Here is a 22,402-nt window from a genome sequence, read left to right on the forward strand (position 1 = left end):
TTTTCAGAGTTTTAATAGCAGCAAGCACAAAAGTTACAGTACAGGATGTACTTGAGTTGAAATTTTCCTTCTCTTGCTGCGACACTGACCTTAGAGGCTGAAAAAGCAAGCACTGTTTAGGCCCATCTGATGTGTCTCCTGCAAAAAGTCTCATCAGAAAAATCTCATTCACAGTTTTCCTTACTTGGCAGCATTTCCCCTGCCCAGAAGGGCCCCAGCATTTCAGAACGTCTATGGAAAGAGTACAGTTAGGAAGGGGGTTGAAATAAGGCAAACACAAAATATGCTTTGAAGCAAAATTGCAGAGACAACATAAGCGCCTCAAAATTGTCTTTCTGCTCTGTTAGTAGATTGTTTAAAAACACACAATTTGTGAGCATGTTTGACCAGCATAAATTGCACGGGTAAAATATGGGGGTTTGAATGGGAATGGATGGCCTTGCACTTAAGGAAGTGGCCTGGGACTTAGAAGATGTTTTGTTCAAAGGTCTTAGCTCTGCCACAGCTTCCCCGAGTGACCTTGGGTAAGTCACTTCATCTCTCTATGCCTCTGATCCTTAGTTGTAAAATGAGCCTAATAATCTGTGTCTATTTAGATTGCATGCACCCTGGGGCAGGATCTGCCTCATACTATGTGGATGTGCAGCATAATGCGGCCCTGAACTTGGTTTGAGCCTGTAGGTGTGATGTCATTGCACCCACTTCATTCAGTTCAGCATTTTGCAGTTTCTCCTGGTGAGGAACCTCTCGGATTGTATCAATTATAAGGGACTGCATTTGAAAACACAGCCAAATACTGGCTAATCCAAGGCGTGTTGCTTGTACTGCATCATCTGCCAGGCTCCTGCTCCTAATGCAGCCATTTTGAAAGATGCTGTTTGACGGCCCTCTGCCACCTATCTGAGACCAGCCCTATACATCCCTTAGTCCTTCTAATCCAGCTAATTTGCATGGAGAGGATCTTAGTCAGGACCATTACTTGGCCCAAGCAGCCACTTACACACGTGCAGTAACTGTGGGATAGGCTGATGTCCCTGTGGTCATGCTCCATTCCACCCCACCACGGTGTCAGTCTCAAAGAACCCACTGAGCTTTCTCGCTGCAACTTTGTGGAAGAGGCAGACGCCAACGGCAGCCACGCACGCCTGCATTTTCTGCCATCCAGGTAAGAGGGTTGCCAGCCAGAAGTTGCTCCAAAATTGACTTTTTAAAAATTATTTTTGTGAATTAACAAAACATTCAACCCAGTGACTATAACCGGGGCCTGATCCCGCTGCCATTGAAACCACTAGGATCTGTGGCCATTAATTTCAGTAGAAACAGGACTAGGCCCTGTGTTTTATTAATTAAATTTGACTAAATCCTTGCACCGAAAAAATAAAAAGAGCAGCTCCTGTTCATGGTACTCAGGTGAGTGGTCCTGTTGAGGAAAAGAATTCAAAACATGAAAGGAAGATGAAATGGTGGTTGGGGACAGGCAACTCTGATAATCTGGATTTGCCATTTGAAGACTAAGTTTTATGCTATTGAGCTGAATGGGTACAACAATCTGGTGGTCTGTATCTCCTGAAATGGGAGAAGCGAGCAATTTTATGCGTTGGTTTTGACTGTATTCAGCATACAGGTCTGGAGAGACTTGACACATCTTGTTTAAATGAGACATTTCTGAGGCATTTGTTAACCCAGCCATCTTATGGGGGAAGGGGAGAAAGGCCATCCTCAAAAACCAGGGAAAGCAAGATAAACTGCTCGCGTTGTTTTTTAAGCCCCCCAAATGTGACTTTTTTGTTGAAATTTTGAACACTGTTGAAATTGTTGCTATACACGGCAGAGCTATGTTATCAGAATACTGCCACTGAGGCACTTCAGTTGCACCTTTGCACCTGCCAGTTCTTTTTTTTAACTTCCCTGATTATTAAATCAACATTAAAACAGGAGAGGGACTAGTTCTGGGTCACCTTCTACAGGGTGTAACTTAGCATGTGTTATTGATGGCTGGCTGCATGGATCACAAGCTAACCTCTTTTAAACCTTACTTCCTGAAGACTTCTTTTGGTCAATTTCCTAAGGATCATTGAGGACATGAGGTTATACCATTGACCAACAGCTTTCCACTTTTGGGGAGGGCCCAGCGAATGCTCCTTAAATTACATTAGTCTAATTAGCCTGCTCATCTCAGGGTTTAATTTCATCCCTGGGAAGATACTAGGTCACAATCACTACCCGAGCGTCCATATGTTGAAATTAAAATGAAATGAGGAAGAGAGGTGAAATAAACAGCATCATGGCACCAAATGCGCTGCACAGATATGTAGCTCTGAGACAACAATAAAACCACTGTTTATACCTTCAGCTCCTGATGCTAGCAGGGAGGATCATCCTTTGTGACAGTCCTGCAGATTTAGGAGGTGAGTGGTTTTTCAGGAAAATAAGTAAAAAGCAAAGAATTTGAGCAAGGAGTTAAACTGTACAATCTCCAACATAATACCTTTGCCTGGTCCCTGAGCAAAAGGAGAGGTTAATCCCTCCTAATGAATACAGAGTCCTTGTAAATGAAAACAAGCATGTGGTTGGGGAGGGAAACATTCTTATAAACAAATCATTCTGGATGTTCCCAGTAGCTGGGCTATGATCTGATGCAATGAGCTCTGGAACATATTTTCCATGTGTTTTTATCCTTTTCATCACATTTTCTTTTGCTACTAATTTCATGCATCAGAGGTCAAAAGACAAAAGGCTAGGTCTGGTTTAAGACCCATCTAACTGCATACCTATTAGTAAGGCCACAGAAAGTGTCCTTTACATAGTTTGGAAAAGGGATCAGGTTCCAGAAACAGAACAATTTTCTTCTTCATTCTTTTTTATTATTATTATTATTCCCCCGCATCATGCTATTTACAGAAAACAAAACTGTGTGTGAAATGATACACATGATGGACTTTATAAAACCAAGACAGTGCCAGCTAAGAAAGCTTTCTGTCCTTATTCCTCAAGCTTGAAAAATATGGTTTGAGCCCTGAGTGGGTTTTATTGTATAAAGAATTGGGGAGTCTGCATGTGGAGGAGACCTTTAGGCATCTATATTTGGATTTTCTTTTCTGTATTTTGCAAAGGACTAAACAATCCATGTATCTGTTTGGTTTAGGTGGGTACTTTGCTCTTAAGGTCTCATTCTTTAATTCTTTCCAACACAATGTCTTTAAAATGAAGGTCTGTCTTAGGAAAAACATCAGGAATAAAAATTGAAATAGCTGCCTAACATTTCAAAATTACACTGGGTCAGTAAAATAAATGACTCATTTCTCTAATTTTCATTTTGGATCCAATGCCTCTGGTGCTTAGAGGAAATAAAGGATTATACATGTTGATTAGAAGATTTTTTGGGGGGGATTATAATTTTCTTTTTAAAACCTGCTTTAACCTCTCCCCTTTTTTCCATGCAGATATTTGCAAAGAAACTTGCAAACACCCAGCACTAAAAGCACCCTCTGGAGTGGTTGCGGGACCCGATCCTGCTCTCTCTGACTGTTTAACTTCAGTGGGAGGAGGATGGGGGCTGTCACCGTCTGCATGACCAGCTGCAGGCTGTAGGAATGACTGCCTCCTGCACCGGGAGCAAAGCAGCAGCCTGGGACAATTCGCTGTGGGACCAGGTCGCAGGCGCTTGCCCACCAGCGAAGGGGACCCTTCTTTAAACCACGATCTGAGGACTTCAGTAGCTCAGATATAGGTGAGAGGTTTATTGCAGGAGTGGGCGGGTGAGATTCGGTGGCCTGCCTTGTGCAGGAGGTCAGACGAGATGATCATAATGGTCCCTTCTGACCTTGATATCTCTAAATCTCTGAGTCTGTGTTTCTGTCCCTGTCTTGGACCGGGCTAGGAACTACCATAATTACAGCTGGGCTTTAAATACTGCGCAGCAAGCTCCAGCAGTTTAATCAATCCCGGTTTGTTTTAGGCAGGGATTAAGATGTTCAAAACCCTGGTTCGGTTGGGTTGGATTTGATTTGACTTGGTAGCAAGCTGCAAACCACCCCCCCCCCCATGAACAGGAAACAAATCTTGAATGGCCTGGGCGAAAATAACTGGTTCAATTCAGCCGCTCTGGCAAATCTGGTGCCTCTCCTGTGTTTAGACGTCTATGGGGCACGCCAGGGCCCCTGGAGCCAGCCCCAGCCCCGCTGGGAACCACAGCTCCAGCCCAGGGCAGCCCAGAAAAACAGCGCAGGGAAAGCAGGCTCCCAGGAAATAACCGATCGCAGGAAATGGTCACTTTCCTGCCTCGCCGCTGCCTCGTTTTGTTCTGTTTTGCCTGGGACCAAAGTCCTAAGGTTTCTCCTTATGATCAGTTTTAAAAAGTTCTAATTTCTCCACTTAAACCGTTGTAAAATTCGGGGCCCGATTCTGACCCCTACGGGAGTTTTGCCCTCGATTTTCTGCCAGCGGGACCGGGACCTTACCTCTACTTTGCACCCCTTGAGGGAAATCGTGGCCCCACTGAAGCCAAGGGGAGTTCGTACACACATTGCAAAGGGATTGATAGCTCACCCCCGGAGTCTCCTCGGAGATCGGAGTCTAAAATACACGGTGTGCTGAGAAACAGCTGCATAAAGCCCCGTTTGCTGCTCTTAACACGGGCACGAACGAGGAGCCCTGACGATAAAAAGACAGTGTGTGACCAGTGTGTAGTGCTTTCCAAAGTAAATATCTTGCCAAGCTGAATAAAAAACCAAATCTGTGGCCATCAGCATATTTCAGACACTCTCAGGTGAGCAAACAGACAGGGATCCATGGGGAAAAGGGTGAAAGAAAGGGACAAAAACTGGCTAGAGAGCGTGATATTTTTACACGTGCCAGGCTCAGGCAATTGGATGGTCAAGAACCCACCCAGGACAGACAGCCCTGAATTTGGCTAAAATGGCTTAATGCTCTCCGGTGGATCTGCACTGAGCAGGTCTTTCTCCAAAGAATTCAAGCTGGCGTTCATTTGAATAGCGTTTTCTTGGTGTGTCTTTCAGGGGCAAGAACTAATTAGCGAACCGAAGGTTTGAGAATTGGAACAGGTTCTTGGAAGCCTCATCTTAAGAAAACCACCTGTCTGCATTTCTCTGCCCCGCGTTTCAACACCTTAGGAATGTATGAAAGCAACTCCTGGCAGCGGCTGCTGAGCTGCGGTGGAAGGGCCGAGAGATGGGAGGTGTCGCTGTCCCGCCCGCAAGATGCCCGTGGTTTCCCTTTTAAATCCCAGGCCGGACGCGGCTTTGGGACAGTTTCATGTTCACACTCCCGTGCCCCTGGACCAGTAGAATCGTTTTCCCAGCGGCGCCCGGGGGGAGGGGGGGGGGGCAGCTGCAGGGTGCGGCCGGCTGGTGTGTGTGTGTGTGTGTCTGATTTGTCCCCTTGCTGTGTGTTTGGTATTAAACTCTGCCGCAGCCCGGCTGGGATTCGGAACAAGTGGGATCCGCTGCCATTATTGTGAGTTGCTGGAGTCCAGTGTCGGCCCTGGGGGGAGGGGGAGAAAGTGACCGTGACCTTGGGGAAGGCAAGCCAGACCTCCCTTCCTGGGCTGCAGATAACCTGGGGGTCCCCGCTCCCGCTCCTCGCAGGCTCTGGGCTCTCGGGCTGCTTTTGTCCCAGGGCAGCAGCAGCAGGAAGGGGGCAGCGGAGTTACCTTTTGCCCCCCCAGCCCCCAGGCACAGGAGGAATCGCGGCGGCCGGTAGCGGAGTGAAGGTTTCTCTGGTCCTGGGGAGGGTGTCTAGGGTTTTACCCCCGACTCCCGGGTCCCCAGATGGGGTGTCACTGAGGCCGGTTACGCTGCTAACCGGGGAACCGCCCGGCGCCCAGGTTCCCTGGCTTGGCTGCGATTCTGGCTCCCGGCCCCCGCCGTGCGCTGGGTGTTTCCTCACCTCCCGGTAACCGGCGTGGGGCTGAGGGCGCCAGCCGGGGGCAGGAACCGCAGGGCAGAGACAGCAACCGACCTTCCCGAGTGGCACGGGCCGACCCAGGGCTCCCTTTCCGCGCAGCGGCGTTTGAATCGCAGCCCCCCCGGCTCGGGGCTCCTGCTCACTGCCCCTCTGCGGGGCCAGCCCCCCCGGTGTAACGCCAGTGGCTTGCCGCCGGGGGTCGCTTGGCCCAAAGGGGGCCAGGTGCTTTCTCTCCCGGGAGCGGGCTGGGCGGACGTGGCCCATCGCCTCTTGCATGACCCACGGCCCGAGCCTGGGCGGGACTGGCGTGCACTGATCCCCCTCGGCCCCGGCCAGCCTGGGGCCCGGACCCAGGTCGGGGCTGATCGCCAGGGCCGCGGAGGAGGAGCGGCCCTTTGCTTCACTTGGTTTCTCTCCGTGGCGGGGCGCTGAGGGCTTTGCTCTTCCTTTGCCGGGGCGGCATAGCGGATCATCTCTCTCCACCGGCGGGGCGGCGGACTCCCCGCGTCAGCGGCGCTTTGGGGTGTGTGGGTGTGAGTGGGGGTGTGTGTCTGACACACACACACACACACACACACACACAGAGGCCAGCGGCAACGGGGTTGTGTGTGCATCGAGCGATCTCTGAGGTGCAACCTCCTGCTTTTGTGCGGTCCATCAGGTTTGGGAGAAGCCAGAATTTGTGCATCTCCAGCCGGAGCTGGTTTTGCTGCACCCCGCCTGCGATTGATTTTGTGGGGATTTCCTGGGTCTTCATGGGAGAGCCATTAACTCCAGTCACCCAGTGCATTCAGCGGAGAACTTCACTGGGCCCGCAGGGGTGGAGACAGCCCGAGCTTTCCGGCCTGGATTTGTTCTCCTACAACCCGTTCGTTTCTAAATGCACGGGGCGAATGCACCTGGCTTCTGCTCCCAAGCTGGCGGGCGGTAGAAACGGGAGGTCCATGCACTTCTGGGGTGTGGCGCCCCTTCTTGGGGAGGGGGGGCACAGAGTTCGGGGAGTGTCTGCAGCTCCCAGATCGCTCTCCCGGGCCCAGCCCTGAGCCAGCCCATCTCTGCTGGGGCCTCTCGGGTGTCAGGGGTCAGCAAAGGCAGGGTGCGGGGCCGAATGGCCCCAGCCCCCCGAGCTGTGGCCGGATTGGCCTTGCAGCCCCAATGGGCTCGCTGCCTGGGGAAAGCAGGGCAGGAGCCGGCCCCAACCCCCCAGCCCTGTGCAAGCGCTTTCTGAATGGGGCTGAGCTCCGGGGCCATTCCCTCGTTCAGGGGAGGCGCCAGCCCGCTCCAAAGGTGTGCGAGGCCCGCGGGCTCGGCTCCTGGGCTGGGCGCTAAGGGCTAGGCACTGCCCAGCGCTGGGGAAATCCACGCCCACACCCCCAGGAGAGCTGGGAAAGGGCAGGCACACTCGGCCCCATGGTCTGCCTCCCGAGAGAGACACGTGTGTGTCCCCATATCCATGGAGAGAGAAAATACTCCCATGTGCACAGGGTCTTGTGTCGACAGAGAGACAGACAGACACGTGTCTGCATATGTGCGAGCAGAGGATAAAATATGATTATTTACATACACGTATCTCTCTGTGGAGACACACACTATACATCTACATTCATAGCTAGCTACGAATACACAAATATGCATGGATAGAGATACACACGCATACAGGTATGTATGTATGTATGCATCTCTATGGATTACATATACGCGCATGTATACAACTCCATATCCATACACAAATCTAACACACACATAGACACGCGCCTATCCATATACGCACACACACACATAGTAACACGTCCATACACACCGCTGTACCCACACGCGCATGTGCGCAGCATACGCACCCATCCGACAGGAAATGCGCCCGGGGCCATGTGCTGCGTGGCAGATACCGGGACCAGGAGCCCTGCTCTCTTGATGGGGGGGTAGAGGGTCCAACAGCCTAGGGATTGTTTCCGCTTTGTTACCGGCGGCGCCCCGTGTCCAAAGCAATTGTTTCTTACTTCGATGACTGGGTCTAGTTCATCCCCCTCTGCTACGCTTCCGGGCTGGGGAGCGAAGACCCTTACACCTGTTTGCAATATAGACCTAAAGTTATCCCCCCCCCCGCCCCCCTCCCACCCCTCGCCTACGGGTGAAGCGCGGAAAGCCTGCGATCCTTCGGTCGCGGTCTGGTGGGGTGGGATTTGCTGAAGGTCCAGGCAAGGTTTCTCATCCACTTCACGCCCCGCGGAAAGCCGGAGCCCCACCTCGGCACGCCGAACTTCTGGCTTTTGCCTCGGGGTCAGCAGGCGGCTAGGAAATGTTTATCTGAGCGGGTTTATTTTTATATAAACAAATGAGAGCAAAGGACGTTAGGAAAAAGGGAAGTAACAGAGCTGCAGGCAAAACCAAATCTGCAGCAGGCAGCTCGGGCCCCTTTATTTCAGCCGCACGGTCTGTCGTGTTTGTGGTACCTTGACTGGCCATCGAACAGGGTGTCTATAAAGGTGGGCGCCGCCCGCCTGGATTCAAGTATGAGCGGAAAAAGCCAGACGTGTCCTACCTCGCTGTGTGGATGGCCTTGGAAGAAATAGGTTTTGTTTTTTTTAAATAAATGTGGATTTCGAAAGTATTTGATTTGAAATTAAGTGACAGCAGTGTGCCCAGGTTACTGTATGCGAGGACAACATATCTGCTGAGATTTTAAAAACACGCACCCGCGAATTGATTCCCATCTTCGCAGGGGTTTTTTTCCTCAAGCACGGTTTTGTGTTTTTCACTCCCCATTCACACGCCCCCCTGCAAAACACCAATATCGCTTGATAAAGAAGGTAAAGCCGTTCTTTGGAATATGCCTATTTCTATCAGTATTACTACTCATTTCATGTCTTAAATCAATACGCCTCCATAAGCTGCCTAGTCTTTATTTTGCTTCCTTTGAAACACAGGTCAGGATATGGTGAGAAAAATTCGATTCCAAAAGGTGATTTCTAGCCAGAGCTCGGCTTTCAATGAGCCAAGGAGGAGAGGAAATATTCCACGCGCTTTCATCGGGTGGAAATAATAATAATTATTAATAATAATAATGAATAAATAATAAGAGCGATCATTGATAAATTAACGAGGCCGTGAGAATTCAGGGATAGCAGTATTTCCGAAGGAGAAACATTACATTGTAGACGGCTGCTGTAGGATTTGTACATTTCCTGTGCTCGCTTGAAGCAAGGCTGGAGCTGTGTGGGTGCTAATTTTAGTCAAAGCTGGAGCTTAAAGATTCCCTTTCTGCCCTTTTAATTGTAATAGAGACAGGTAGGAGTTTGGTCCACTAGAAAAATGCCTTTACCACCCTCTGTACGGTGAAATAATGTTTTGCATAAATGTATCGCTTGCTATTAAATCGATATCGGCCTTTCTCACCATGTTCCCCCCTTTTCCACTCACTAAATATGCCAGAAAGGGGCTTTCGCTTTTCTAAAACTGTATCCACTGAAGCATATTCTGCACTCAGGGGGAAAAATAAGGTCTCTAGAAACTATTTTGATACCAAGTTCAGCTGTAATGGCAGATAGCGAAGTGTGGGTGGCTTAGCTGTCTCGTGGAACAAGTAGATTTTCGACAGGCATGAATATTTCCAAATTAATCAGATTTACTACAACAGGGAAGGAGATTAAAGTGCAACCCCTGTTCTTTGAAATAATTTTGAGCCCGATATTTCATTTTCTGGTAAAACTGAACCTCATCCCGTCTTGAGCACAATTTTAAGGCCTGTGTGTGTGTGTGTGTACTCTCACACAGTGTAGAGACAGTAAAACAGGAGACACACATATTGTGAAAATAAAAATGCACCGAAAAATCTTTATTTCAACCGAAGACTTGGTCCTGCGTAAAATGACAACATTTGAAACGCCTCCGGTGTTAGAATTTTTAAAAAATGAAAATAAGAAACGTTTCCCTTACTGACTTACTTAAAAAACCCAAAACAAAGTAAATGGCTGCAGGAAATCGAATGATCTTTTCACCTTTTTATTTTTCCCCCAGGCCTGTGGGACGTCATCTGATTGTTATGACTGGTCCTTTGATACCATTTCGGAGGGCACCGTGTCACGAAATATTCCCTCTCGAAAAGTCCAGCCTAGGCTCCTCTTTAAAAAACAATCAAAGATGAGATTATGGTTTAAGGTGCTCATTCTAGTTCATGATCATCTGGGCTATTTTTGGGAGCGTGGTGCCCTTCTAAAGCAAGAAGCTGATATTAGGACAAAAGGATCCTTCATAAGGGACTGTTTTGGTCTGATTATCCACGCAGATATAGTTAGGCAAAGACAAGTTCCATTCCCTGTAAAGTGAGCATTCGATCAAATATTGCAAGAAACAGAAAGATAATATTTAATTATTAGACTTAAGAGGGAAAATGATTCCCCGATGTGTCCCCATCAGCTTTTAGTGGTGGCTGCCCATTTCATGCTATGGCAGTTGATTTTGATGAAAAGTTGATCAGCCACTTTAATTTTGCCAGCTATACATTAAAACCCCTTGACTGTTTTTGTTTCAGTAAAGTCACAGGCGTCTCTCTCTGCCTCCGCCTTTCGCACGCTGCTCTGTAAACAGCTAAAGTCACACTTTAAGGCAGTTGGTTGCAAACAAACTTTGATTCCTGCTACAACAGATGTCAGAGTTTCTTGGTTTTTGGCTGCGTCTGGGGACATCTTGTGATGTTTTAGAGAACAGGACATGATCTCACATGGCGAGAAGCTCTTTAGTTCCTTAATCATTTCACGGTTCCTTCGGAGGCTTTTTTTCCACCTAAAACGTTTAGTTTCAGCTCAGTGATCAGCTGCAAAAGCTCGACGGGGAGCGGAAGAGTTGAATTATTCCAACCTGCAAGCAGACCCTCAAAAAAAAAAAAAAAAAAAAAAAAAACAGTGGAAACTTTTTTCTCTGTCCATTTCACCAAGTCCTGAAAAATCAGAATGGAATTAGAGAAAACCTACATGACTTCCAGGCCTGGCCGGACAGGTAGGATGCTCCTGGTTTTTAAAGTAGTTGTAAATAAATATTATATTATATTATATTATATTTATAGATGCCCGGGCGTTGTGCCTAGGTAGTTTTCAGATACGGTGTGACTATATGAATCTATAGGTGGGGGTCCATATATTTGTCTACGGGCACAGGCACGGCATGATATTGATAGGTACCCACCGCATTTATATATGTACCCACTGTGGTATACAGCTATAGGCGCTGGATTGTGTTTGGTTGTCCTAGCGGGGGTTACAAGCCCAGAGACGTGCTGCTTAGCAAAGATGGGAACAAACGTTTCACCGGAACAGGGGCTGCCCGTTCCCGCGCTGAGGTATATAGCTGCTCAGGGAGCGGAGTGACGGCATTGTGTTTGCCCGGTGATGTATCTTTTGGATCTCCAAAGGGATTATCTCTGGATCAACCATTTCCAAAGCAAAAGTCAACACGGAGTTCGGGGGCGCTAGGTGCGGGGGACAAGGCTGGCAGGCGAACGAAAACCATCTGCGTTTCGTGCAGGGTTTCAGCCAGCCGACGCTGCTTTTATTTTTTTTTTGGGGAGGGGGGCAATCGGCAATCGGTCAGAGCTTTGGAGGGGAGGCTCGGTGGACAGTCACAAGCACGATAAGGAGCATTGCTTGGGTCCCACCGCTCCCTTCCTGGCTGGATGCGTAGGGGCGTTTGGGACTGTCCCGGGGAGGGGGCCTGGATGTGACTTGAACGGAAGGCTAGACAGAGCGCGGACCCCGCTGTGTCAGCTCCAGGCTCGGGACTCCCTGACCCAGGAGGGGAAATCCTCCAACCCCCCCCCCCCAGCGCATCGCCCCCACGAGCAGCCGGGCGAGCTCTGCTTCCTTTGCGGGCAGCCCGGAGCACGCTGCGCGGTGCTGGGCATGGCAGTCCCGGGCTGCAGCGGACGCTGCTCCTGCTGGGGGGTGCGGCAGGGGGGCTGTTACACTTTGCAAAGGGGCTAGAAATCGGGGCGTCGGGGAGGGAGGCCGAGCCTGCGCTGGGAATGGCCGGCGGGACGCAGGGAGCCGCCCTGCAGTGGGGAGCCCTGGGTGTTCCCGGGTCCTGCCAAGCTCGCTATAAATAATGCAATTTTTGCAGCGATCGATGAGCCCGTTTATTAGTTAAATCGCCTGCATCATCGGTTAATCGATAAAGCGTTTCATTGCTCTTAGCCGCGGGCCCTGGGAGGGGCTGGGACAGGCCCTGGAGAAGGGGGAGCCCTGTGGGGGGCGGGAGAGGTCCTAAGCCGCCCGGAAAAGCTGCCCCTGGCCGGGGCCGGGCCTTGCCCCTCCGGGACCTGCGGGCCTGGCCCTGCAGTGGCGGCTCTCCCAACCTGGGCAGGAGCCTGACCCGGCACGATCCGAATTGAGCGTTGCCTGTGTGTGCCCCAGTCCGTCGCTCCATCTTTGTATTCAACCGGCTGGGGGCGGTGGGACAGGCCCGCTTCCTGGGCAAGGACAACTGGGCCAAACGGGACTGGGTAGCCGGCTCGTAGCCAGGCCACAGGCCTGGCGCCGGTACAGCCAGGTGGGGAGAGCCCAGACCCCCGGGGAGATCGGGGGAGGGGCCCGGGACCCCCAGAATCCTCTGAACACGGCTAGACAGCTTTAAAAAGTGTCTATGGACTCTCCTCTCCACTCTCCAGTATGCCCCCCCCGGCTTCTCCTGGCACGCTTTGCTGGGGGTGGGGCTTTTCCTTTGGCCCGGTCTGTAGTTATAGTCCTAAACTTTGTGCCCCATGTTCACTCTACACGGAAATCGGCGCTGTACGCTCCCTGCTTGATGGCGTGTCTCGGTTCCGATGACACCTCCAGCCAAATCGCTGTGGGGTCTCCCCTGGTTTGGAAAGAAAACACAACCTTGGTTGGCTTTGTACGTGGCCGACATCACACACGGTGCTGACCGGCGGCCTGGTGCAAAGATTGGGGGAGTGATGGTGGGAGCAAGGTGACTCCACTTCCTGGCCGGCTCTCGCCACTGGTTTGACTCCAGCCTGTACCGACACTGCAGCCGGAGACTCGAAACAGAAAGGTTAAACGGGGCAGCGGCAGTAACGTTCAGCTTCATTTTGTATGGCCTATTGCTTCCAGCCTCACTCAACTGGCTTTCCTTAAACCGGTTTCTGCCATTCGCTATCGGGTCTCCCTCCTTTAAGAGCAAGCGGGTGCCTTCTTGTGCCCCCTAATGCCTTCTTATGCCTCAGAGCAAGTGTTTCTACAAATGAGAGGGGTAGCAGAGCAGCGGAGGCTTTCACCCCCCCCCTTTCCCCACCCCCCCAGAAATCGGTACCTTAATTAGGCGATTAGTTTATTTTGGAGGCTTTGGGGGGAAATTCTGGCCCTCAATTTAGTGTGAAACAAAATGTCCTTCGTCACCAGAGCTTTCAAACTGACGCCACCCCTGCTCTGGAAATGGAGCTGATCTAAATGACTGTGTAAATTCCACCTTCCACCCTCCCGAGCAGGAGTTCATTTACTTCATCTTAGTGCCCGTTTCCCCAACCAAGAGAGCCTGCCTTGCAGATATTTGTTTTTAAACATCCAATCCAAGCTGCATCCTCTCCCGCAAAAAAAAAAAAAAAAAAAAAAAGGCATTCCCGTGGCTGGTAACAGAGAAGATCCCCAGATCCTCTGGTATGCTCTGACATTCTCCCGTGTCTACACGGGAACAGAGCTGGGGGTTGGGGAAGAGAGGCGCGCACTCTGGATACCCAGCGTGTAGTAACACGGATCAACTCAAATCCTCGCCCCTCAAACTGTCCAGGGATACCTGCAACTGTCGGGCTGCAGGCTCTGCACAGGCTGGAGGGGGGCGGGATCTTACCCCCTGGTTTTCGTGCAGGGGGTTAAAGGAGGGTTGATGGACATCTAGTCTCCTGGTGCCTCTCATGCCACTGAATCCAGAGAGTCTGTTAAGGGAGGCGCTTTCCCCCTCTGTGACCCGTGAAATAATCTATAGACTTGTTTACTTTCAACTCTGATCTCACTCCCCGGTGCAACACACGTGGGACCCACGCTTCCACTCCCGTCCTGGGTGGATTTCTTTACATCATCGCCCATCACTGCTTTATTTGAGATTGTTTCTAGCTCTTAAAAAGAAGGGGGTGGGAGCTGGGTGACCTCGAGGCCCGCCACAAGAATGGCAACTGCATTATCTATCTTACACGGGTTCAAAGAGGGGGGGAGGCAGGAGATGGGAGACTCTTGTCTGCAATAAACCCTCTACCTCACTAGGGCACATCAGCGGAGTGGGGGCTTAAAATAAGCACTAACAAGGCGGCTCTAAATGGTAAATCCCTTGCTACAGGCAAACCTCTAATACAGATAGTTCTTAACCCTAAACATTCCTGGTGCGATGATGTATTGATAACTTCGTGTGGCTGCGGACCACAGCTTAGCACGTGATGTGGGAAATCACTGTACACCAGATTTGATATTTGTGTATATTTTCCAGTTCAGAGCCAGTCCCACGGAATGTGCATGTTAGCATCGTTTGGTCGGGATGCAGTAAACTCAGAGGGGCTAGTAACAAATAGATGCATTATTCATTATTAGTATTATAATTATCGAAATCATTATCAAAAAAGCTGACGGCGCAATACGGGGAGGATGCTGCCGATAAAGCCCGCTAGGGTTCTCCCCGGACGGTGTCTCTAGAAGTTGGGGGAAAGGGACAGGGGGGTGATGGAAAGTTCAAGGGAAATCCTCCGCCAATGTATTTGTCCTTCGCAAAAATCGCCTTTGATGCCCGCTTTGTGCCAATTTTAGAGCCAATCCCTGCCGGCTATAGCGAGGTGGGCTGGATGCAGTCGAATTTATCGTGTGTTTTAGACAAGTTTCACCCGCCTCCTTTTGAGGGTCTCTCTAAACCCCGCAAAGGATTGGTGCCTGGCACAAGCTGGCTACAGCTCATTAAACCCGAGCGCCCCGCGGCCGGCTGCTCGCCGCTAGCCACAGAGATCCTGCAGCTGTTCGGGACTTCTAGGCGTCCCGCATGGTCCAACTTAGTGTTACCAATGCGATTTTTTCCCCCAGCGAAATCTCTCGGAAGGCGCAATTTCCCTTCCCGATTGAAACCGACCGCGGAAGGCTTTTGCGGAGATTTTTGCCTGTTGTTAGTGCGGTGTGATTCCCAAGCGCTCTCCGGGCGCAAAGTGGAAATGATCAGGTCAGAATTGGAATTCCCCCGTCCTGACCATACAATCCCCTCTCTAGCCACCCAAAAAACACCGACCCCTGCGAGTCTGGTGCCTGGTGCGCAGAATTAAACCGCAACCCAGGGGCAGGAGCGGGAAAGACGCTGCACAAAGCTGACCTTAACTCAAACTAAGTTGTAAGATCATCGTTGCTTTGCTCTGCCTGCTGCTGAACGCAAGTGGGACAAGCTCAAAGCCTGGCAGTTTCTGTAGCTGGAGACTTGCACACCCACGAAGTGTTTGCCAGCTGCGGGACAGGCTCCAAAGTCGTTTTTATTAGACGAGCAATGACAGACACTCCGCTGTAATCAGCTCGTTAGAGATCCAATGGATAAGCTAATTGCACGGGTCCCTGAATGCCTGGAGCTTGGAAATCCTTGCGTTTCGGAGAGCGCACGGACTCTTGGCCATATCGATTAGCACTTCCCGAAGGAAGAGGAGAGGATACACTTAATGCTGGCTGGTTCAGCGCACTGTATAACGGGACGCCTTTCTCTTTAAGCGTGTGAACGCCCCGCGGCCAGCCCGTCCTTCCCAAACTTCACCGACCCCTGTTTGGGTCTGGACTCTGGGCGGGGGTGTCGGAGGCGGATTTACCCCTAGCCACCGGGCCGCATGTTACGGCCGAAGCCTGGGGAAAGGCGTGTGCCCGGTTGTGTTTTACACGGGAGTTCAGAACAGCCTGGGAGCTGCACACGGCGGGACACCAGGCTCGCAGGAGGAGAGGAGGCTGGTTTTTGGAGAAGACACTTGCTTGTGCTCCGGGTAGAGGCTCGGAGTTTGCCAGGCAGGAACTCCCCCTACTGTTAATTTCATAAGGCTGCAGCGGCGGGTGGGGAGAGCTCCTGTCTGCGAGCAGGGCTCGGCAGTGAGGTTAGAGGAAGCTGCTGCCCGAGCCTCGGACAACCCAGGGAGAGGAAAGGGCTGTTTGGAAAGGGCCGGCAAATCCGAGCGGCGTTAGGCGTTAAACTGTACAGCGCCGAGCCCGCAGCCCCTTGGAAAGACAGCGGGGCCGACGGAAAAAAAGGGAGGTGGGGAGAGAGGGGGTAGTGGCGAGTCAGGCGAGAAACGAGGCGTTTAGTGCAAAAAGAAAAAAAAATCGAAACTAGTCATAACAAATGCCAGCGAGCGTATTGCGCCGAATAAAAGCTAGTTCCCCAGCACCGCCCGTGGCAGTGACCTGCCCTGGGCTGCAGCTTTCCTTTGGCAAATGGCTCCCGCTGCTCTGGCTCAAACTAGCTCTTGCACTAGGCAGACCAGGCGCCGTGTGGACGCTGTCTGTGTGATCCGGCTCAGCCCAAGTCACTTCAGCAAAGCGTAGATCTGTCCAATAGGGTTCTCCCAAACTGTTCCAAGCAGGGTGACCAGACGTCCCGATTTTATAGGGACAGTCCCGATATTTGGGGCTTTTTCTTATATAGGCTCCTATTACTTCCCACTCCCTGTCCCGATTTTTCACACGTGCTGTCAGGTCAGCCTAGTTCCAAGGGTCTCTTGGACGGAGGAGAGCAGCAAGCCGGCCTTTGAACCAGGGAACTTCCAGGGAACACGCCCCCGTGCATCAGGCCTGTTAGCGCTGGCTGCACAGGGCCCTGGCCTGGGTGCCAGCGATCACACGGGTCTGGAGACACCTGTGCACAAGAGACCAGAGGAGCGCGGCTTCACACCATGAAAACCACAAAGAAGCGCGAGACCCTGGGGGGGGGGGGGAGTCCTGCCTGGCCTCTCTGTAGTGGCCTCGGGGCACCTTCTCTCCGTTTCCAGAAATGCCCCATTTCTCCTTGGTCTCTGCCCTATGCCTCTGGAATGGGCTGCCTGGAATGGGCTGCCTGGCGGGACCCCTACCCCCCTTGTCGAGGCTGGGGGTGAGAATATACAGGCCTTTCTCCCATGGAGGCCAATGGCAGCTCCTGTTTTCTGCGCCAGTTTATGTCTCTCCAGACTCTCCTCTGGGCAGCGGGGCCTGGGAAACGCAGTGCAATAGCGTCCGCCAGCCCTATTTCAAAGGAGGCGCAGACTCCCCGCTAAATACCTCCCTGGCTCCCGTGCTCCTGAGCGGCCGGGCACTGCCTGCCGCGGGGAAGGCTCGGCTCCGGGCCGAGCACGGGGAGAGGGCTGCGGACCCCCTGGCTCCGAGTTCAGAGAACAGAGAGCAACGTGCACGGCAGCTGCCCGGCCACAAACAGGCCCCAGGTTCCGCGGCCTTGCGAGGGAGGGAGGCTAAGGGCCGACTGGCCGGGGGCTGGGGGAGGCTGCTCATACTGAGGCCAGTAGCCCCTGGGCGCCGGTGGCCGCTCCGCAGAGGGAGCTGACAGCCACTTTGGGTCATCGGCGCGCATCGCTTCACCCAGGGCTCTCAGATCAGCCACCCCCGCTCAGCAGGGCTATTCCTCTCTGCCCCCCACCACAGAGAGCGCGGACAGGGGCAGGCCAGCGGGCGCTCCTCTGCCGGTCAAACCCTGGGACAGAGCCCCGGGAAATACCCCGGACCGGAGCGCGTTCCTGCCTCAGATACACGAGTCAGTGATCCCTTCTTTGGGCCTGGGCCACACTGGTTTAAACAACCTCCCGGCTTCAGTGACGCCTGATTCCATGTCAGCTTTAGATCCCTTATGATCAGTGTGGAAAGCAAGCCAACAAAACAGGCTAACGCGCTTTCCAGTCGCCACACCCACAATGGAGAATACACAATTTAGGAGTGTTTTGCTTGAGCTAGTCACTTCTAACAGGGAAAGCATTCTCCCTGCATGTATCTATGTGTGTGTGTGTGACTATTATATGTATGTTCACACACAGAGTGATTTATATTATATTATATTAACATGCATACAATTATACACTGGAATATAATGTGCATAATTATGTGCATGCTAATAAATATAATATAAACCATTCTGTGTGTGAACATACATATAATAGTCTTACACACACATAGATATATGCAGAAAGAATGCTTTCCCTGTCTGAAACATATCTATATATCTATCCCTGTGTAGAATTATCTGATACACAGTCATAGCTTACAGTATGTATGATATACAAGTTATATAGAATATAAATTACATGTGCTATAAATATGAGTCTCTATGTATCATGTAAGTATGCACAGAACTATATACTTGTGTGACTGTGTTTATACAAAAAGAAAAGGAGTACTTGTGGCACCTTAGAGACTAAATTGGTTAGTCTCTAAGGTGCCACAAGTCCTCCTTTTCTTTTTGGGAATACAGACTAACACGGCTGTTACTCGGAAACCTGTGTTTATACAGTTTGTATAAATACAGTCACTCTCACATGCACAGCTATGTCGGCTGGGTGTATATGTTTGCACCTACAAAATATATTATGGATATATTATGGATAACTATATTATGGATACATTATGGATGGATATATTATGGATACATTATGGATAGCTATATTATGGATATATTATGGATAGATATATTATGGATACATTATGGATGGATATATTATGGATATATTATGGATAGCTATATTATGGATATATTATGGACACATTATGGATAGATATATTATGGATACATTATGGATGGCTATATTATGGATACATTATGGATAGATATATTATGGATACATTATGGATAGCTATATTATGGATATATTATGGATACATTATGGATAGATATATTATGGATTACTTGCTGCACAAAGTTATCACAGGAGGAAAGCAATGGAACAAAGGGCCCAGTTCCTTAATTCTGCCAAGCATATGAAACTAGATCCGGTAATAACTATAGATTTCATGAAGGCAGAATAATAACCAGCAGCAAAACAGACGGTATCAAGTCTCTTTTGTGAGGTGTGTCAGATGGTGCCCCCTCAAGCCAGGGAGGGCGGCGAGCTCCTCAGTATATTCAATGATCGTTATCGCGCGGCTCTTCTCATTTCGCGGTTCCCTCTGTAAAAGGGAGCATCCTTCTGTGACTCGGTGAAAGTGACTTTTTTTTTAAACCATTGCTATAGTGGTCCCCCCCCCCGCCCTCTCATTAACTTGGGAGTGAAAATACCTGGGGGGGGGGGGAAAGATTTTCCCTTTTACTGGAGACGAAAAAGTTGGAGAGGGAAAAAAACCCCGCCCCCGATCGCAGTTTGGCCCCTGGGCTGTCCTTGGCGCGGCTGGGGAGCTCGCTCGGGGTCCGTTCCCGCGGCAGCTGCCGGCGGGCCCCGGCCGGCCCGCGTTTCGGGGTGGTTTCCAAACGGCACCGGGACTAACGGGGCTGACCAGGCCACGCCAGGGCGCCTTTTGCGGCTGTAGAGTGGGTCGGGGGCCCGATCCTGAGCCGTGTGTCCAATACTCCCCTGCGGCCCCAGGCCGCCTCCACAAGCGGCCCCAGCCTCCCCCGTGCCCCCTATTCCCGCGGTAACACCGCCTCCCCCCTCCCCCAGCTGGGTGGACCCCACGCTGCCCCAGCCCGGGGGTGGGGGGGAGCCCCGGGGAGAAGCAGCCCGAGGTTGTCGCTGGCCGGCTTCCCCCGCCCCCTCCCCCCGCCATACTCCCTCCGGTTTGTCAATGAACCGGCCCCGCCCCCGCTCTCCGATTGGTCGGGAGCTGGCTAATCGCAGCCGGCCCCGCCCGGCAGCCAATGCGGGGCGGCCGGCAACTTTACTTTTCCGATTGGCCCGCGGGCGGGTGAGTGACGGCCCCCGCCCCCGCCCGCTCCCAGAGGCTGAGCCCCGCGCCGCTGTCCACATGCAGCGGGGTCCTGAAGGCGGCTCCGGCCAGGCGCCTCGCTCCGCCATGGGCGCGCAGTAGCCGCGGGGCAGCCGAGACGGGCAGCGGGATGGGAGCGCAGCGCCGGGCGCCGGAGCCTGCCGGGGCGGAGCGGCGGGCGTGAGGGAGCCGAGCAGCCCGCCCGGCATGGTCGGAGCCCCCGGCCCGCCTCGCCCAGCGCCCTCCAGCTTCCCCGGGGCGGGGAGCCCCCGCCGCCTCCCCGACAGGTCCCGCTCCGGCCCCCAGCTCGCCCCGCGGCCGCCCGGCCCCGGATCGCGGCGTCCCCGCTCCGCGCCTCTCCGGCCCCTGGATTGCTCCGGACCCGCCTGAGGAGCTGTGCCCGCTGGGGGCTCGCCTGACCTTCGCCATGGCGCCCTGAGCCGCCCCGTTGCTGGGAGCCCCAGAGCCGGCGGGAGACCTGCAGGGACCGGGCGGGACCGGGAACCGGACCGTCCCGAACTCCTCCCCAGGTCCCGTCCCGCCGCCCGGAGTGACCGGACATTGCCGCGCTGGGAAGGAGCTTTGTGGGGTGGTTTGTGGCCGGCGTGGAGCTTAGAGGTCTGGGCGGTCCGTCCCCGCAGTTTGGGCTGACGGAGCGGGGCTGAGCGCCGGGGAGTTTCAGACCGGACCGGACCGCTGCTGGGGACCGCTCCGATGGAAATACACTGTAAGCACGACCCGTTTGCAGCAATGCATAGTAAGTAGGCGGCTAGTTCCACTTCTCTGACATTTAGCGCCGATCCGGCCACCCTGCCTGGCCCGATCACACAGCGTCCCTCCCGAGCGGTTATTCAAGGGGGGTCGGTGTAGCTGCCTCTGGGCACCACGAGCGAGGGCCAGCCGCACTTAACCTGCGCTTTGCAGGGAGGATGGAAAAGAAAACAACAGCCGCCGCCGCTGGCTCGCTCCTTCCCCCTTGAATTCGCGAGATAAACTTCTGCGGTGTTTCTAGAGTATGTGTGACACCTAGATCCCCATGTACATGCCACTCCGACCAGCCCTTGCTAATCATTGTGTTGTGAAAGCCAGAGACGGAGTGCACAGATAGAAAACAGAAGGCAAATTTCAAACCTTGATTTACCTCGGTCAGGTATTAAAACCACTGGGTGAGGACTACAGAGAGGATCGCATGGTTAGATCTTTGCCATCTCACAGTGAGATTCAAATGCCCAAAGTAAGCAGTACAATCAAACCCTCTTAAATAGTTCCACCAGACAGACCTGTTCCTTTTTGTAAATCTCTTCCCCCCAGTCCCTTTTTGGCTGGCTTAAAAAGTTGAGGTTTCCCTTAGTCGACGTTTACCATTTGTTAATTATTTATGTACAGATAATTTTTAAGACAAATCTTTACTAGCAAAAATAGGGGTTGGAAATATTAGGAACAGCCTATTTTAGTGAGTATCATTTACTTTCTAGAAGAATGAATTGATGTACAAATATTTCTAAATCAAATCTCTCTCTCTCTCTCTCTCTCTCTCTCTCTCTCTCTCTCTCTCTCTCTCTCAAAGAAAACATTGTGTTTGAAAGATACAGAAAAGTTTGGTCTGCAGCATTTTTGCTAAATGTAAAATATCGATTTAGCCTAAAAATACCTAGCAGTTATCAATGATAAACTGAGTCTAAAATAATTTTCTTCTAAAAACATTGAATTAATTTTTGCAAGACCAAAGTCTGAGGAAGGGGGAACGTACAACAGAGTCCAAATGTTAGAACTAGCTGTGTAAGTTAGCAGAATGTGGACAATGTGTTTGCTTGAGGTTTGTTGTGAGAGGCTGGGAGAAGATTTATCCATTAACACAGTGTTATGTGAAATGACATCTTCTCTCACGGTGAGTTAAACGCTGGATTAGATCTAGAGATTTCAAGGAAATATAAAGTAGAACTAATCACATTTCCCTTATGCACTCCAGCCTTTTAGCCAAGACAGATTTGTTTTCAAAATAAAAGAACGTGATATATAGATAGAATCTATCTATCTATCTATCTATCTATCTATCTATCTATCTATCTATCTATCTATCTATCTATCTATCTATCTATCTAATAAATTTAGAATAGGACACAGGGTAGATGACTACAGAAGGACAAACTGTAAACTTACAGGGAAGTGTAGAAGATGAACTACAAAGACAAACGCAACATTTTTGATTTAAAAAACGAAGGTTATTTTTTAGCTAAATTGAACGAGACATTTAAAACATTTTCAAAATAACCTGCTTCTAAAAAAAGGAAAGCTGCAAATGGAAAAATTGACTTTGATTTTTTAATTTACAAATCAAAATATTTTAACTGATGTGCAAATCGAGCTTTTCATTTAAGAGAAGGACAGTTTGAAATATGATTAATAGTGAAAAAACAAGATTTCTCCCGGAGTTGTCTTTCTGCTAATTTGACTGGCAACCATATGTGGAAAAGCCACCAAGGGACTTAGCTGCTTCCTCCATTAACCTAAATAATGATAAATCAATATCTTCTGCAGGAATGTAAGGGGAGGAAAAGAAATGGAGGGGCAAAACCCCAGTTTGATTATGATGCTTT

At 51.1% G+C, this 22,402-nt stretch overlaps 1 protein-coding gene and 1 long non-coding RNA gene across 4 annotated transcripts in view; both read left to right on the forward strand.

Moving 5' to 3' along the window:
• The first annotated feature begins 2,319 nt into the window (after positions 1 to 2,319).
• LOC142072063 (uncharacterized) lies at positions 2,320 to 5,376 on the forward strand. Its single transcript, XR_012668329.1, has 3 exons — positions 2,320 to 2,408; positions 3,444 to 3,730; positions 5,019 to 5,376. It is a non-coding gene; the product is annotated as an uncharacterized LOC142072063 (long non-coding RNA).
• A 14,587-nt stretch (positions 5,377 to 19,963) lies between these two features.
• PAX5 (paired box 5) overlaps positions 19,964 to 22,402 on the forward strand; it is a 235,731-nt gene continuing 233,292 nt past the window's right edge. For 2 of the 3 annotated variants that reach the window (XM_075128881.1, XM_048850890.2), the window contains exon 1: positions 19,964 to 20,562. In XM_075128881.1, coding sequence (XP_074984982.1) covers positions 20,520 to 20,562 — 43 coding nt within the window. In that variant the 5' untranslated portion in view covers positions 19,964 to 20,519. The remainder of the gene's footprint in view (positions 20,563 to 22,402) is intronic. The other variant, XM_048850891.2, reaches the window with a different exon arrangement.

The sequence above is a fragment of the Caretta caretta genome, chromosome 5, assembly GCF_965140235.1.
Source record: "Caretta caretta isolate rCarCar2 chromosome 5, rCarCar1.hap1, whole genome shotgun sequence".
NCBI classification, from domain to species: Eukaryota; Metazoa; Chordata; order Testudines; family Cheloniidae; genus Caretta; species Caretta caretta.